The 18,823-nt window shown below is 39.1% G+C and overlaps 1 protein-coding gene and 1 long non-coding RNA gene across 2 annotated transcripts; one reads left to right on the top strand and one right to left on the bottom strand.

The window, feature by feature from the left end:
• The first annotated feature begins 3,134 nt into the window (after nucleotides 1-3,134).
• On the top strand, nucleotides 3,135-18,508 carry LOC118222251. Its single transcript, XR_004764248.1, has 3 exons — nucleotides 3,135-3,386; nucleotides 8,065-8,154; nucleotides 17,085-18,508. It is a non-coding gene; the product is annotated as an uncharacterized LOC118222251 (long non-coding RNA).
• On the bottom strand, nucleotides 8,324-15,189 carry LOC118222245 (cortexin-3). Its single transcript, XM_035407666.1, has 2 exons — nucleotides 14,936-15,189; nucleotides 8,324-10,742 (listed from the first exon to the last, which is right to left on the bottom strand). Exon 2 carries the CDS (start codon nucleotides 10,644-10,646, stop codon nucleotides 10,410-10,412), a length of 237 nt encoding a protein of 78 aa, XP_035263557.1. The 5' UTR covers nucleotides 10,647-10,742; nucleotides 14,936-15,189; the 3' UTR covers nucleotides 8,324-10,409.
• Nucleotides 18,509-18,823: the final 315 nt, after the last annotated feature.

The raw sequence follows: 18,823 nt of genomic DNA, 5'->3' as shown, positions 1-18,823 counted from the left end.
TGTAAATTAGTTTGTGTTCTGCATTTAAAGTATAATTTACTAAGTGCTTTTAGTTTTATCAAATCATGTACCACATTCCCAGATCAAAGGAGTTTTGATACTGCTCCGTGTGCCCAAGTCATACTTTGATGTTCACACGACTTGAAATTGCCAGAATTTTGGCCTGTGAGAAAAATGTCATGTGAATATGATGCACAGCACATTTCTCAGCAGATTATGTACTTGCGTGCTGAAAGGTTTGTTCTTTCTTCAATTAGCAATATTATTTATTGTCTATCAAACATGGAATGTTTTTCTTCTGGTTGCATTAAATGGGAACAGGCAGGCAGAGGGCAAAAGGGAACTGCTGCTAGCAGAATGTTCTATTTGTAATTCAGGCCTCTCAATTCCAGCAATGATAAGAGCTGGTAAGGGATCTGGCTGTCTAATGGACAATTAATATTTTCAGTGCAGTGCATGGCTACACCAATCATCACACATAACCCACAATTTTCTACACAGACCTCAAATTACTCTCCAATATCAGACAGCAATCAGGGTCTGTGTCAGTAATAACATGTCTGATGGGAACAATGGGGCGAAGGAGCTTCTTGCATCCTGAATATTACTGTGGTTTTTTATTACAACGAAACAAATTACTTTGTTGCACTTGTTTTCAAATGTTGATTATTTACTGAGATGGAAAGATTGTTGTGCTTTACTAATTTACACACACAGTAGATCTGGTTGCTTTTGATTTTCCAATTCCAAGGTGAGCACAGACAAATAGTATTTTTTTTGGTTTGTTTTAAATGATCACTTTTATTTATTGCTAAATACAGCAGGAAGTATTTCCATGTAGCATTACTACAGTGCCCTCTAAAACTATGGTAACAGGAGAGTGAAATTTATTTTTGCTATATACTTCAGGCATTTGGATTTGAGATCAAAAGATGAATATGAGACAGAAGTGCAAGCAATCACCTTACCTATTACATGGTATTTACAGGTGTATATTTTACTATTTTGGAGAAAGAGCTATTTTTGTGTTGAGTCCCCCATTTTCAGCTGTGCAAAATTAAGTTAATGGATAACTCAGGTGTTAACTGTTGCTCAGGTAGTTCCTTTTGCATGGATTGTTCACACATAAAAGAGCAGTGAGTGTCTATTCTTGGTTCCAGCCTTTTTTATGGAGATTGCATTTGGATTCAGGGACATATATCAGCACAAATACCACAGAATTAACTATGGCAGAAAAACAACCATTCTGCAAGCTGTGAGAACAGAAGAATGCATTAAGAATAGCAAGGAAACTGGGTATATTGAGTACAGCAGTTTAAAAAGTCTTGAAAAGGAAAGAAACACCTGACGGACTCAGAAATAAACGCTGTACTGGTTGGCCAAGGAAGACAACTACAGTCGATGACAGACAAATCCTAAGAGCTGTGACGTTCAACCCTAAAACAATGATCAATGACATCACCAGCAGTCTCCAGAAGGCAGGGGTAAAAATAACAAGCCACCGTACACAAAATTCTTTGAGAGAAAGAAGGCTGCACTGCAAGATGCAAACCTTTCATTGGCAGCAAGAATCAAAGATTAGAATTCAGATCAGATTAGAATTCACCCCCCAAAAAATAGATAAGTGCCATATGAGTTCTAGAACAAAGTTTTATGGACAGAGGAGACCAAAATAAACCTTTGCCAAAGCCATGGAAAGCTGAAAGTGTGGAGAAAGGAGCAGCCCGGAGCATTACCTCTTCATTCAAAGAGATAGTGTCATGGCTTAGGCATATATGGCTGCACTGGAGGAAGACAGTAGCAAGATTAAATTGGAAATGTACAGACAAATTTTGTCTGGCCATGTACAAAGACATTTTCTAACCTCATCGGCCGGTGCTCCATCACGCAACGTCCCGAGACTCACTGCCTATTCACCAAAGCATTCATCAATGAGGGGAAAAAATAAGCTGAAAGTGGCCGCAGTGGTGGCCTGGAAAAACATTTCCTGAGACGATTCCAAATGTTCGGTGATGTCAGTGGGTTGTGGACTTGATACAGTTATTGGATTTATGGGTTATGTAACCAAACACTAGACTTTATTGTTTTGATTTACTTTTAAGTTCATCCAATAACTTAATTTTGTACAGCTAAAAATGGGGGAACTGAACAAAAAAATAGCAGTTGTCCCATGTAAAAAATTAATGTATGGTATTAGTAATTTAATAGAATGGACTTAAATAACACATTTTCCAAATTAAAAATGTATTACTAAAAAGGTTTCATGATTATTGGTGGTGCCCTTGTCATTAATACTTGGTGCAGCATCCTCAGGCAAATATAACAACACTGAGCCTTCTCCTATAATTTTCGGTAAGGCCAGAAAACAATTTTGGAGGGATCTTGAACCTGCATGCAGGACCTTTTAAGATCCTTGATATCCTTATGTTTGTGCTTATGGGCTGCCCTCTACAATTCAGACCACAAGTTTTTGGATGGGGTAATTTTTTTTTTTTTTTTTGAGGTACAGAATGTTTGGGGTCATTGTCTTGTTGGAAGGTCCAGCTGCAGCCAAAGCTTCGGTTAAAGAGTTAATTTCTGGTCTCATCCATCCAAAACAGCTCGTTCCAATTGAAGTTCCAACGCTGAACTTGATTGGAACTGCATGCTATACAATTACTACAAGGGTGCCAACAAATTACCATTGATAGGAAACAAAAATTTTCTTTTTAGTGATTTTGGAAGAGCTAAATTTACCTGCAACAGAACTTTAATCGTTTGCTACCCATTTGACAGCGCTTTCGTGAGGGCTTTTTTTCATTCATTTTTTCAGCTAACCACATGGTAGCTGAGCAATAAATCAAGTCAAACGTCGTTGGGTTGCTTTCACTCCAATCAGATAAAGCAGATCAAATGTGAACGTCGTATTCAGGAAGTGTATTTATTATTTTAGAAAACGTGATTAGGATGTCACCATAACGCCAATGGGGAGAAGGAGAGATAGACTAATAATTAGGTTTCTCCCACGAGCCTCATCATACATCCACGGCGACAATGAGTTCTGATCTACGTCAGCTCATGAGCTATCACTTCCTTCCTCCCTCGGGTAAAGCGTGGAGAAATGGAAATCGAGCTGTCAACCCGCCTCACTAAGAGCGAGGGGAGTTTTAAACATGCTGACAACAGGTGATAAAGATAAATGGATGGAGCTCCGTGTTCATTCAAGGCATTCCACTCTCTAAAGCTTGCCATTCCCGTCCCGTTGCATATTTAGGCCACCTTCAAGCTCTGATTGCAGACCCATTCTGCATTAACGATACATGGGCAAGCATAGCAGAATCGTCCATCGGCTATTTCCTAAAAGACACGGTGTCAAAGAAAGGCACTGGCTGGCACCAAGACAGCTGGTAAGAGAGGAACATATTCCTCATCCTTGTTTGGGAGAGTTCAGAGTGGATTGCCAATGCATTGCAATTAAGTACTTTCTCAAATATTTAGCTAATACATTTGAAAGTGTTTCAGCTATGGCCTTGGTATTTATTTATTTATTTAAGGCTGATGTAAATAAATAAATAAATAAATAAATACCAGTGCCTTAACTGACACACTCTCAAATGTATTAGCTAATTATTTAATAACTATTTAATTAACATGTAAATGAACAAATATCATGTGAATTAAAGTAACATTTAAGGGAGCGCTGATGTCTGATGGGATACTTGAATTGCCTGTACCGGCCAAGGCCAGGAACTCATTTATTCAGAGAAAGGACCAAAATAATTAGCCTTGAAATGGCCTGTGAAGCCGGATGGAAGCTCAGGAGCAACAGGCTGATAGGGAGTGATCCCCAGGGTCTGCTCCAGGATGAGGCTCCTGCTCAGTGAATCAGCCAGGGACAATTTAGTTTTTTAAAGTGTGGGATGGAGAATTTAAATCACAAAAACATGTTGACAAGGTTAATCACTTTTGTAATGCAAAACACTTGGCTTTTCCACATGGGTTTACTATGTGTGGAATCTGCAAGAGTGCCTAAAGCCACCAGTGGTATTAAGGAAGAAACTAAACAAAGGAAGCTGAGTCACACAAGGTAGACTGAAAGACACACATTTATGTATTTATATTTAACAGAAATAGCATTAGAATTATGACCAATGACCAAATATGACCTGAAATACATTTGACTTTTTTGAATGTAGGTGTCCCTGTGTGATTCAAATTTAAATATAGGCTTCTCTTTTCAGTTTTTATGAATAAAAAGTGGACTCTATTAACCTGTATACACAGTGAACTGTTCAGAAGGCTAGCATTATGAGAATTGTTACTGTACAGTGTGGTCATCATGATTTAAAAATAGCTTCTTTCACGTGAAGCAGGAAAATAAACAATGAATCAGTTTGGCGTTGAACAGTTCGTGTCCCATACAAACTTTTACAACAATTTAGCTCAACAAAAACCACTCAAAGTAAAATCCACCTTCATTCAAATTCCTGAGACTTGAATAAGACTTTAAGATGGATGATTCCTGATTTGATTTGGACTTGACCTAGATGACATGAGAGACCTGTTTTAAACATTTGCACAAACACTGATTTTAGGAGCAGGATGTTCAGAAAGTGTTAAATAAAGTGTTAAATCTAGGTCAATTTCTTTTTGTTCCTCTTCATTTGGAAATGTCGGATAATAGATCTGAGACAATCAAAAAAGCCTTTAAATATAGTTTAAAAACATTTCTGATACTGTATTTTTTCTAAAATGTTCTACTTTTATGTCAAAAAAGAAAAAGGTGTACAGTCAAAGGTGATTATTAGAATTATAACATTAACTTTATTGAACTTTCTCTGTCCTGTTGCTGAAAGAAAACAAATTGCTTAATGCCATTACATTTTGCTGCACAGCAGTGGGGATGTATAGTGGGCTTCACTGTGGTAATTAAATAAAATTGTTCATATAGCAACCAGAATAAATGAAGATACCAATGGTGCTGACTGTATTTGTAACTAATACCACACACCGTGTCCAAAGAAATGAGTCACACTACTTCTGCACTGTCTCTTCTTGCATAACTGTGTGTACAGACTGAGCTGCATTCTCCAGTATGTTATTTATATACACAGCTACGCACCATCTGTTGCGGTCATCTGTGATGGAGCAAGAAAAACTATCTACAGCCTTACAAAATAGACACTTGCCAATACTGTTTTCACAAGAAACTTCAGGCTCATAATTTGGTCTAATAAACCACTGGAAGTTATTACATCTTGGTTGACCGTTATGTATTACCTGCAATTGACAACTCATGCACACACACACACAAGCACAAACAACATATAAATTGGAATGTAAATTTAAAGCAACTCGAGTTAACCAGTGAATCACAACGGCCTCCCCAAATGATGTCAAGGTGTGGTCCTTGTGGTCTGAGTAAAATGTTTACAGGCTAAAGGACTAGCTGAATACACGGGTGAACAGGTGACTATGAGGGGGAAAAAGAAATCTTCAGCAGTGATGGCCTTCCTCCTCCCAGGCAAATCATGCCTTCATTAGAGCTTGTGCCGACTTAAATACTCTGTTTAAGGATCTGATCGCCTTATGCTGTTGGTGGGTGATCACTTTTTGCTCCTGAAGGAGGAGCCATTTTGTCCATGAGTGTGGCTTTTGTATTTGTGAGGCAGCTCCTCTAGCCACACATAGATTGACAACAGTGTATGAAAGCAATGCTCTCCATGAGAGCAGACATTTCCCTCCCTGTAGTGCTTTGTAGCCTATATGATGTGAAAGTCACTTAATCGTACCCAAATTCATTCGAGGAATGTGTGAGCTTCAGCTGCGGTGTTTCTTTCAGTGGTGAAGGTGACAGCCTTCTGTGATGACTCTGGAGCAGGCATGCACAAAGGTTTTCAGCAATGACCCAAAGATATCAATCCATGCTATTTCTGACACGAACTTATGTCATTTTCATTTATCACAATTAATTGATAACTAATGGTGAAACTGCTGACAATAGCCATGATTTACCTAAAAGATAAATGAAAGGACAATGTTACTGAAATTAGAAGCCAATTAATATTAAAAAAAAAAAAAAAGTCAAATTAGCATAATTTAAGGCTTTATCAATGACGTGCAGTATGTGTAAAGTGCTCAAAGCTGCCAGAAAGCAAACCATTGGATTAAACAAAACATTTCTTCTATTAACATTAGTCATTGTCAATGAGTTTCTTTCAATGGGAGGTATCAGCCACTTGTCCATTTCCCCGTGGGAAACAAGCTAGTTTCTAATGCTCATATTGCTAATATTTAAAAACAGCCAAGATATCAACAATGCTCCAGATTTTATTTATTTATTTATTTTTATATATTTGTTGTCGAAACCACAAAAAGACTGGCAATGAACAAGTTAATTAGATGGAATCGGTACACAGGTTGTGGCATATGGAGTCAGATAACCATCACAGAGAATATGCTGAGAATATGTTCTCCAGAAACGCTGTTGCTCCTCCCTGCATTGAAACTCCATTCAAAGGACAAATCTACTGAGCTGCACTCTATCAGTCTGGAAGCAGGAGGAGGCAGGAGCACAGCACCATCACCTGATAAGTGGTACCAAGGAAATGATGCCCTTTTAGTATATGCCCAGACATTCACTCATATCGCCTTTATCAAGGGCTTGAAAAGGGCAAGCAAGAAAATGACAGATAACCCTTCATTGTCCCTTTTCATGGTTTCTCTCTCCTTGTTTTTCTGGTCTTAGTTTCTGCACTTTCAAGTATACAGCGATTTATACTTACCGCATACCGTGTATACTCAGTAGCTATTTAACACACACTCACTCCCCCATTCCATTCTGTGCATTCTGTCTTTATGCTATATTTTAAGTCAGTAAAATGTTACTGACTTAAACTATACCAGGCATGCAACATATGTATTGGGTTTTATGGAATGCAACTTTCTAATGTTAGATATTCATATGAATGGATTATAAAAAGGTTCTTCTATTTTTCACACCTGCTGCTTGCAATCCATTTTTAATAACATCAGGCCTGTATGTAGTTCACCGTCCCCTATTTTTAAGGGGAGTATTAGGATGCAGTTAATTGCCCCAATTGCACGCTGCTAGGGTTTGGAAACAAGTGTTCATGTTTCACGAAAGAGTCCCTCCATTATGTAATTAAGCCTCAAGTTAATGACCTATGGGTGACACCTCTCGGTTGACTATTTTTTCCTCTGCAGGCGATGGGGAAAGCAATATTATGTCAACGTAATTACATCCCCACCCAACTAATGAAGGGCCTTTTAGGGTAATTGCAGACATCCATGAGTGCTACAGAGTCTGAAACACTATAAAGCACCAGGTTATAAAATGCATTTGGAGTGGTTAACCAAGTGCACCGTATGACTTGTACTCAGATTTGCAGGAGAAGCTTAAAGCTGTTTGAACTGTAACAAAACACAAACAGAAAAACAAGAAGAGGTTAGAAGGAATGTTTCAGATTTCACTACCAGAAAAAACCATACCCTTGAATGGCACATACTGTACAGTAATATGTAACTAGTGGTGCTTTACTTGTTTAGACATTTGCAAATGATAAAATTCAATATCCAATATCCTTCAAAATCAAATGCAATATAAACATTTGGCTAATGTTACTGGGAATTTAAGAAAGACAGACCTAACCTGCATAATAGTGATAAATTGATCCTAATGCCCATTGGCTTTTAAGTTGGGAACCAAAGCTTTGCCAAATCTCATCATGGTTGCAATTTTCATTGGATTTTATCAGCTGTTCATATCAATCTTGCAACAGCTTTGCAACCGAGTTGTTTCCATAACAGACAGACACCAACAAACAAAGCTGCCAAACTCCCCTGCTTGCGATCACAGATTCCTCATGGCCATTTGTCACAATGCGCGGCAGTTCCTTTGAAACTGTGAAACGATGGTAATCACAACAGGGTTCTTCTGCAAACTCATTAGTCCCGTGGTAATGCTGAGTGCCGTCAGGAACGGGATCCTGCATTACAGAGAAGCGCCAGCCAGATTGCACAAGTCACTGAAATTATTCAACCGTATTCTTCTCCCTCCGCCAGATTTGTCAGCATATGATTGCTTTGTGGAGACAGACGGCAGAGTTGATTGGAATGCTGGGACTTGCCACAGCTGCTTTAGATGCTGCAAAGGTCAGTTTATTTTTTTTCTCTGAAGTTCACGTTTGATTGTAGCTGAAAAGGGCACATTACACCATCTGAGCCCCCTCCCCACCCCCCACCCCCCACCCCGCACCTTGGCATTTTTGCAGTTATATTTTCTGAACTGCTGCCTGATGGACACAATCACACAGAAGGCGACTTGAGCTAATGAAAGAACCATTTTATTACAAAAAGTAAACACCTGGAGAAGAAAATATTACAGATTGAAAAGTAGGCTGGATCATAGTAAGTAAACTGCAAAGTAAATTCTAAGACAAGTTTACCTTTAACACCAGAGTGCAGTGTTTGTCCCCTGGTGTCACTGAAATGCTGACAGGACAACAGTGCAACAACAACGTGCAAACACACTGTGCACAATAGGTATGCATGGGCTGGCTTTCTACCTTAAACCACAGTGTACCATAGAAGAAAGCGTAGGTCAAAGTGCCACCAGCATAGGGATATACATCTCAGAGCTCTCAGAGGTTGAGCTTGGCTGATTCACTGCCAGCTTATGACTGTAAACAAGCAACTTCATAAGGCATAGAGCGAAGGGACAGGGGGAGTGGGTCAAACTAAGATCTACAGACATAGTCAATAAAGGGACGCAAGTTTGTAAAAATTCACTCACCATCTGTGCTCATTTGTCACCCCACATCTGTAACCAAGAGTGTATCCGCAGATTAAAATAGATATTTGGAATGTTTTTAATAAGGCAGTGCAACACAATCTAGACCATGCAAGCCCAACAATCGACTGACCACCACTTTGGATTATATTAGCCTTGGATCTGCTTCCTGAGAAACTAGGAGGACTTTTATAACCCATAAGTGCAAAGCTGTGGCAAACTCTACAATAGTACCCAATAATATGACCCATCTTACCTCTTGACCCCAGTTACATAAACATCACAACTGGATGAACAAAGCACTGCGATTAAAGTTTGATCCTAGAAATGTCATTATGTCATACAGACACATTTCATAAATCTTGTATATTTAGTTCATTACCATTTTCCTCTGGGAATGAAAATGGACAGGTATTTTGTTATTGTTATTGCAGTTGTGCAATAAAGATTTATCAGACATTTAAATCCACTTAGAACCAAACAGAATTCAATTAATTTAGTTTGGGAAAATTCTCCTCTACTGATCAGGAATTAATTTTTCTGTTTGGCTATTATAATTCATTCTTAGCATTTCTCAATGTATACTGACTCCAGTCTGGGTCATCCTGCAATTCTCCATAACAACATTCTTTGAATAACAAAATTGCTTAATTATGCAGATAACTCTCTGGCATATTAAACAGATATTCTCCTCTTGTATATCTGAAGCACAGTATTCAAAGCTTCAGTGGACAAATGAGTTTCCACAAACACCACTGTAAGAGTAACGTTACTGCATAAATATTAATTTACAGAAAAGTAATAAAAATATGTAAACTTTTTGACTCCACTGTACTCTACTCAAGCGATATGGAAGTCTGGTGCACAGACTTTAATCAAAACATCATCATATCACACAATAAACTTCCCTACTGCTCAAGGATCAGGGAGATCTCAACAACAAATCACATTGTCACATCAACAACAGATGATATCGTAGAAAAAGGGATCAAAATAATCTCCTCTGATTTCTTTCCTTTGAATTTAAGTATGGGGAGAAATGAGACATTGCACATCAGAGACCAGTGAGAGAAGAGGATTTTGTTGGGTAAATTTAAGTCTGTGCATTCTTCCCTCTCCTATCACTGCAGAAACAGAAGCCTATCACATCTCCCAGATGTAAACAGCATCATTATAACCCAAAGATCAATTCAATTCAGTTAAACTCTCAGAAGGGGGGTGAAATCTTGATATGTAGGGCAGATCGAGGACATCTAGGGATATAGAGCAGAACCTGCTCGATATAGAATTCCTTAAATCAAAATTTTGCTAATGGTGTCATTTTGAACAGTTTAAAGGACGGTGCTTCTGTTAATGAGTACAGATCTGGTGAGGTGGGCTTGTGGTCAGTCAAGTCTGCAAGAGGAGATATTGGTTTTAGAAAATATGTTCCTTCATAAGATTCAGAAACCAACATCCGCAGAGAGACGACAGCAGGGAATTTGATGGTTAAATTGTTCAGGGGAAAAGAAAGGTCACATCAGATCCATCCCCTCCTTTCTGGGGAGCATTTACCCGCGGCACCAGGTCTGGCCAACGGGCAATGTGCTCGCTGCCTGTGGAGCACGGACGATCGCGCTCAGGGGATGAGGTAGTCGAAGGTGTCCTTCTCCCTGTAGTCAGTCCAGGTGGAGGAGGGCATGCTGCGGTAGGGGTCCAGTAGGATGCGGAAACAGCGCACGATGAGCAGGCCCAGGATGATGAAGAGCAGGAAGACAAAGACAAAAGCTGCCTTCTGCTCCAGGCTCAGGGACGAGGGCACAGGCAGAGCTGCCCCCGAAGCTGAGATCGTGCTGCTCAGGAATGCCTCGGCCATTTTGGGTGTGTTGCCCAAACGGATTCTTCTTCTGCACCTAAGTCTGGGTTAGGCAGCCATCTTTGCTGTGCTAGGAAAATTAACGTCTGAAGGCTCCTATATGAAGATAAAAGCAGTTTGGAAACAATAGTCAAAATAAGGCAAATTCTAAAACTAAGACCAAGACCGTGTTTGTTCCTCAACTTAACTTGATTTATTAAATCTCTCTTTACAGAATGTTGTATTTTACAAAGGCAAGGAAATGGTCAACTTTGTAAAGTATTATTCCATTGCTCTGAATATGGATCCATCAAAAGTAAACTTGATTATAATGATCTAAGAATCAGCATACTCCTTTTCATATACTGGAAAACAAATATGGTTACTTTTTTGGTTACTTTAATCTAAAACAAGCTCTGATGCACCAATTTGACCAAAATAAAAAAGACTCTTTTTTCTTCCCTAAATGGGACATGTGCATGTTGTTACTTAGCCAGCTACAAACAAATCAAACAATAGGAGATGCGCTTGCAGTTTTAATTATTGAACCCTACTCTGTTCATGAGAACAAACATAATCTGCATAAAATAGTTGAAAACATTTCATTAATAGAAACTGTGTCACAATGTAGAGCTTCCAAAGAGTTCCCCTAAGGGAAAAAATTTTGAAAGAGCTTTGTGTGCAGACAACCCTTGACAATAGACCGATTGAAATGACTTTATTGTGAGAAGACATTACAAAGAATTCAATAGCCATGGTCACAAGAAAAGCAGGGAGGACAAGGTGAAGGACAAACGAAAAACAGCAGAACGGCAGAGGTACAAGGGACACAATGCAAGCTGGGCAAGAGTGAATCAGCTTTCCCACAGCAATTCTGTAACCCTTACTCCCCAATGTATATGCACCCTTTTCTTCTGTATGACGCAAGAGATATAGTTAGCTTTCAGGACTAAAGGCTGTGGCTAAGAACACGAAGCCTGGCTGAGAACACAAATCTCACAAGAGTCTTACACATTTTACTCTTGTTCTGAATCTTGTTCTGATGTCACCTGCAATAGTAGATTTTCCCGGTCATGTCACTGAGCTCGGATAGATTGGCATGGCTTTCACCCCATGCTTCCTGTGTAAAACCAGACGGTCCAGTTTATGGTTCCTTGGCCTCTGTTAGGATGGAGTGCGTCTAACGCATCGAATGGGGCGATTGCACAGGGCCTCATGCCTGTGAAGGCCTCACGTCAGGCAGGGATTTTTGATTAATTACATTTTTTGCTGGTGCCTTTTAAAATTTTTTAAATGTTCAGACACAGAAACATGTTTCTTCTTGGTCAATGATATAGGCCTAGGAAATCTAGCATGCGGGCAGACTACATAATATATATAATACTTATAATATTGTGTATTATTCTATTGTCCATTATCTATCACCAGTGCAGCATACTAAGCATAGGGGAGGTTACTCAAAACAACAGTGGAGGGTGGATGATGGGCACATTGGTTACAGTGTATTGCACCGGAGAAAAAAAGACTTCTGTATGTTCTGTGTGTGTGTGTGTGTGTGTGTGTGTGTGTGTGCAATGCATCATGATAAAGGCCTTGTGCTGCCAACTTCACACAGGGCCTCCCATATCCCCCAGTCAACCCTTTATTATTTTCATAGAGACTGAGAATGCCAGTTGGGAACAAATTAAAGAGCAGACTTACAGAAATGATAGTGGTCAGAACAACCTTTTGGTCATACACATCTTTGCAGTTGTTTCTATTTCTTATCAATGGCTGATCATCATTGGTTTGATTTGACTTACATTTGGAAGTTTATATAGGTTTGTAAATATATTTCATATGGGTATGTTTTAAAGACCTGCAAGACCTGTATAATAAATATTTTACATACACATAATTAAAAGATAATAATATTGGATTCAATTATTTTAGTAAACGCTTGAATAAGTGCTTTGGAGAAAATTAAATACCTCAGTCATGTAAGCTAGTTGGTTACAGAGGAGGTCGGTTATTTGTGGCACAGATTCAAATTATAATATAGAGACCTGAATTCATTCAAATCACGCATCTCTTTTTTTAAAGCACCTATTTTTAATAATCTCAAAAAATAATTTTTAAAAATAATTCATAGTTATTTACATTGTCCAGCATTACATATATCTCTCAAAACCCATATAAGATAGGAAAGTAGAAGGGTTGACTTCTGTATTGTGAAAATTTAAGCATTTGGTGGGTCTTTGATATCTCAGTTGAATTATCTGGATATTAAATTTTGAACTGACATACATTCTTTCTGCAAGAATCTACCATTTTTTTCAACAGAGCTGCCAATGAGCTTCAGCTTCAGGGTCAAACAAATGGTTTTGGCCATTCTACAGCAAGGAATATTTTTCCTTCAGTGGATTTGTCTCAAAAAAACTCCCTGGGTTGTCTTTGTGCATTCTGAGAATAGCTTCTGATTTGTTCAGATGCCCCATGAGATTTGCCTGGACCAGCGTGTGCTATTCACGAAGAGAAGAGCAACTGGAATGCACAGAGATAGTGCTTTGAATGGCTTTAGAGTCCCACTTAGTGAACTGTCAAGGAAAAAAAAAAACAGGCAAAGTCGAAATACTGAAGTGTACCGAAACAGGTTTAAGAGGCTGTGCCTTTTGACTCCACTGCAGCGTGCATCATTTGTGTCTTCGTGAAAAAAGATAACATTCATGATATATTTATTGTGAGTACTGGTATATTGGTATAAATTATACATCCCCACGCTTTATTCACATGATGCTCTTTGGGGGTACTCGCTGGCCTTCATCGTTGGACCGAATAAACCATCTTAGTACTCTGTTGAGTTCTGAAAGCATCAACACCCCCCCCCCCCCCCCCCCCACGCACACACACATGCAACCAAACACAGTTGCTTTTGTTCAATACAATAATAATTACTACACCAAGTAATGCTGTCTGCCTTTGCTAGGACAGAAAGAGGAAGGTCATGTGGTTATATCTTCTTTTGTTTAATATTGTGTTTCAATGAAAATGTTGAACACAATGGTATAAAATGTAGTTCTGTCAAAATAAGCTCAAAGTTCTGTCCCACATAGGACTTTTTTCTGCAGTCGTTCAAACCACCATTTGTAATGTATGGTACCTGCTTAGGTTATCAGAGCTGTCATTTCTTGTATGAATTAAGAGGACTGGAGAGCTGGATGATCTGTAGTTCAGAGCTGTCTTATATAACAAAAGAATGCTGCCCACTTAAATCCAAAACTAGGCAGCCCACATGCTGAAAAAGTGGCTTTCTTTTGCCAGGCAACACACATGGTATGATCTGCACATGTTGCAAGTTCCCCAGCACTGTATCCCCACAGCGATCGATGCAAGTCTGTGCCCCTGTGAACAGACTCCGAGAGCCATGAACAGCTGGTCTGCAACCAAGCAAAAGAAAAAGCGCCATGCTGACTACGTAAACGCAAAATTAACAATTCCAGAAAAGAAGCCTGTTTTTTTTTTTGTTTTTTTGGAAAATAAATAAAAAAATTAATAAATAGGCCATTTCCAAAAAGAACGGTCTCAGTGACACTGGCAGACATCAAGTCAGATAGCAAGAGGGGAAAATATTCTCCATCTTTGGCTTGGAGAGTTCAGAGTGGATTGTCAATGTATTATAAAAAATGACTCATCCAAAGCCTAACAAATCCAAATAAATAAATAAATAAATAAATAAATAGGCGCAGCTTGGGTTTAGCCTAATCTACATGCGCGTTTCCCTTTCAGACTACTAATATTTTCGATATGCCCGCCACCAATCATTGCATTTAGATAAGCAGAAATGTATTCCACCCAAATAAATATTCTATCGAACAAGCACCGCATGCCTTTGAGTGATATTATTATTAAATAATTCATCACCATTTCTTGATCACATATATTTTCATAAAATATCCCCATCTCACACGCACTACCAAGCTGCTGACCATTGATGATAACAAATAAAAAAACAAGTTCTGGTCTTATATGAAATCATAATATATTTAGCAATGATAATGCAATTATATAAGCTGCAATTTGCGTCTATACACATTACTCAACTCGCATTTTATCGGCAAATTCAAAGGGATGGGCATGCGTGGCATTATGAGCTCCCAACATGCCAGTACAATCAGAAATTAGTGCTAATTTTCACTCTATCAATTAAGGTATCTCCACGCATTTTCATATAAAATAAGTGTCATCCATTAGAAATAAATTAAAATGATATAGCAACCTGACAGCTACAAGTCTATTCACGCGCGCATTTCACCACACATCCATTTGCTTACCTGTTGTCTCGATGTGGATAACTCGTAAGACTCCGCCAGCATGATGCTGATGGTTGGCTGAGAAAATGTATTTAGAAATACAGTTACGAAATTATTTATTTACGCAACAACTTGAATTAAACAACGGTTGAAAATGTATTTCTTAAACTTTGTTTTCACCCCTTCGCTCTCTATACCATGCCTTCTCTCCCTCTCTCATCGTATCTCCCTCCCTCTCTCTACCCATGTCCCTCTTTTTTTTTTTACAAGAGGACCTCGCGCTGTCTCGTCACCTATAGCAACCAGTTGCTATAGCGATCGTTTTAGGTGCTGTTGTGCGCTTTTTTCTGATGCGGGGTAAGCCGAGTGAGGCAGTTGACCAACCTGCATCGCAGAGCTTCACGCCTGATTGAGCGGATTCGATTTCTTCAAACCCTGGAATGCTTCCATTACACGTTCCAGGGTTCGCACACTAGTTGCTCCAATTTGCTAATGAGCTTATCAACCAGGTTCGTACAGGCAGCCTATTTAAATTAGTTGGTTCACAAATAGTTATTTGGATCAAATCATGTTTTCTGTCCTAACTCTTATGGGAATGTTTATAACGAAGAGATATTAGAAACCATTCCAAACAGCGAACCCAGTAAGTTTGTAGAACCACTATATTTATGTTCTTGAAACGCTTACTGGAAATCGGTGTGTATCACGGTTGACTAGCGAATTGAAAAACAGATTTAAAAAAGCTTGCTTTTTGATTGATTTCCCCATCCCCCCCCCCTTTCTCTCTCTCTCTCTCTCTCTCGCTCTCTCTCTCTCTGTTAAAAGCGCCATGCAATAGAACATGCATTTATCGAGAGTGTAATGGCCTAGACGTCCCATTTCACTCTTTGTAGAAGGCGTTTGTGATTCAGCTTGTAATTCCAACCTTTCTATATGCAACAACAGTTATTCTGTGTTAGCATACAATGCATACAGAGTATGTGTAGGACTGTTATTTTTATTGGCTTTCACCAACTCCTTACATAACACCCAAAGACACGGTCCCTAATTTAAGCCAAATTATCAGTCTGGATTTCAGAACACTGAAACTGTATATTGAAGTATCTTGTTTCATTGCAGTAGCCCTATACCTTTATCAGTCCCTCTGTACCCAACTGTACACAACTATCAGGAACATCTGTGACTAGAAGAAGAGAAGGCTAGAATGTCAGGAGCCTCTTGCTGTAACTGTACTTTGACTTTAATCAGCATTTGGCGACTGCAGTGCATAGTTAGCCGTGAGTGCAAGTGGACCTGTTATCATTCCTCTTCCGGCAGGTGTACTCTATCAGCGGAGGACATATCTGATGACACGTTTGCTCTTTGTCTTCCTGGCCACACAACACTATTGGCAAGGTTCATCTGCAGTTGTTGTGGGATGGGACAGGGGAGGGGAAAGCCATTCAATTAATTCTGGGCACTTTGAGCAATCTGAGCTGTAAGTGTTCTTTGCTGCAGCTACCACCAGCTTGTAGGCTTATTTTTCATGACAGGAACATAGTAATGTGGAAAAAATGGCTTTTTGGGACAGTTTGAGTCCCATGACATCTTAAAAATATGACAATTGACTCTGTGGTGACTGTTAAGCATTCTGACTTCAGGTTCATTAGAGTCTGAACAGGCAATGTACCTGTCATTCACAGTACTCCAAACACCATGGCACGCATTACACGTTGACACTAGTTTCACCACTGTTATCAGATTCCCAAAACATTAGAGGAAATATGAGTGAACATTGCTTGGGATGCAATACTGCACATATTCATTGTTTTTCTGGGAGAATCCCTTATTTTGTTGATGTATTATATTTTGATATATAACTTTAGCAGATTAGCAATAATTTGTAAAAACATAAACAAAGAAAAGGTTGCAGTTATTTCTGGAGGGAAAGGGTCATAAATCTATTTGATATTTATTTAACATTTATTTCGCAGTTTGCACTATTTCCTCACACCAAGAAGGTCTTTGATTTAAATCCCAGCCTTTCTGTGTGGAGTTTGCATGTTCTCTCTGTGTCCACGTGGCTCACTGGGTACATCTCAATACTTGAAAAATGTTTCCTTCTTTCATCCACTGCCACCTCCTCTCCTCCGTGCTTGGAAACCAATCTTTGTGTCCTCCCTCCCTCCAGCTTCCCAATATTTGAGGAGACGAGCAAAGCGGCTTCAAACTCGGCTCCACACCTCCTCCAGTGAAGGATACATCGATGTATGCTAGCGTGGAAGTCTTCATATTTCTAGGTGACATCATCGTGCTCACACCCATAGGAACTGAAAGACCGTCCCACAGAATCTGACACAATCCAAACTTTAGAAAGTGGAGATGGCTGAAGAATTGCATTTCCCCCAATTATGCAAGATATTTAGCCAAATTTGTGTGTGGTTCAGTTGGTTATCACACATAGCGTAGTACCCGAAAGCTAGATTGCCTACAATGGATAACAAAATGTTTGTTTGTTTTTGTGGCTCATATCCTACAGACAAATTCAGTAATTTAAGACTGGCAAGCAGGTTTATTTATTTGTACATGAACGTTAGATAAATGATCATGACTCTAAACATAAATAAGCATGGCATCTACCATTATTTCACTGTGTGAATATGCACAAATTAATTTATTCAACTAACCGTTTCCAAGGATGTAGCCTATTTATTACCAACGATTTTGAGTTCAGATGTTATAGTGGGAAATAATTGTTTTTCAGTGTGAGCACTGAACGTTGGGGAACAATAACATAATATGAAGAGGCATCAGTTTCACTAATCTACGGAAATGTTTCTGAATTAGTCTATGTGAGATGGAATGAAGTGGCAATGTAGGCTGTCACAGTATGCTAAGTCAATTATGCTCAGACATTGGGCACATAAGGATTCTGGAATTGCAGTAAATTGTTATGTTTGTATACTATGAGATGTTTACTTTGATCTAATGTTACGATTACACATTATTTCCCGTCTCAGCGCGAATTACAGTCCCAATTACTTATAGGTTACTTGCAGCTTTAATGGGCTGACCACGTGTAAGATCTGTGTTTGGCTATGGGACTATTTGTAGAGTTGGCAAAATATAACGATCATGATAGAGCTATTTAATAAATAGTCGCCGTCACCTTTTATGATGGCGAAGCAGATGAGCTGTCCCAATTTTCTTCACGCCTCCTCATCATTTTCTTTCCTCCACTCTCCTCCTCCCCTCCTTTCCTCAACATATTTTCACACAGGAGATGAGTGAAAGTGGGGAAAAGGAGGTGAGGAGTGAAAAGTAATGGGATGCATCCCCTGAGTATTCTCTGGGTACTCCGGTTTCCCCCAACAGTCTAAAGACATGCAGGTTAGGTTAGAGTGTGTGAGTGAATTGTGTATGTGCTCTACAAATAGATTGGTGACCTGCCTCGGGTGTATTCCTGCGTCTCACCCAATGCATGCTGGGATAGGTTCCAGTACCCCCCGCGACCCTGAACAGGAATAATTGGGTTAATTGACTAATTGTTTGATTTCAAATCCAAAGTTGTGGAGTACAGAGCCAAATCAAAAATTGTCCCAAACATTATGTATATCTGACAAAAATACATTTTATGACATGCTTTTGCATTTAGGCTTTTACAAGTAGGGTTTATGACTGTGAAATGTATCTAATATTACTTCCCATGAGAAGCAGATTATGACAAATTCTTGATTATTCTCACAACTGAAGGACAGCTTGACAAAGAATGATTCACAGGCATCTTTAATTAAATAGTGAGATGTTTTGCCTATTTTGAATGGGAAGCGTCATGAATTGGTGAAGTTCTATATTGAGGAGACTTGGTAAAGACAACAGTAATGGCATGTTTGCAGTTTTTGTCAATTACTTTATTATATTTTTTCACTA

Source organism: Anguilla anguilla, chromosome 1 (genome assembly GCF_013347855.1).
Source record: "Anguilla anguilla isolate fAngAng1 chromosome 1, fAngAng1.pri, whole genome shotgun sequence".
Taxonomy (NCBI): Eukaryota; Metazoa; Chordata; class Actinopteri; order Anguilliformes; family Anguillidae; genus Anguilla; species Anguilla anguilla.
Note: the sequence above shows the minus strand (reverse complement) of the source record. Positions and strands in the feature narration are given on the sequence as shown.

Coding starts and splice junctions, on each gene's coding strand:
- LOC118222245 (XM_035407666.1), bottom strand. CDS start 10,646: ATGGCCGAGGCATTCCTGAGCAGCACGATCTCAGCTTCGGGGGCAGCT.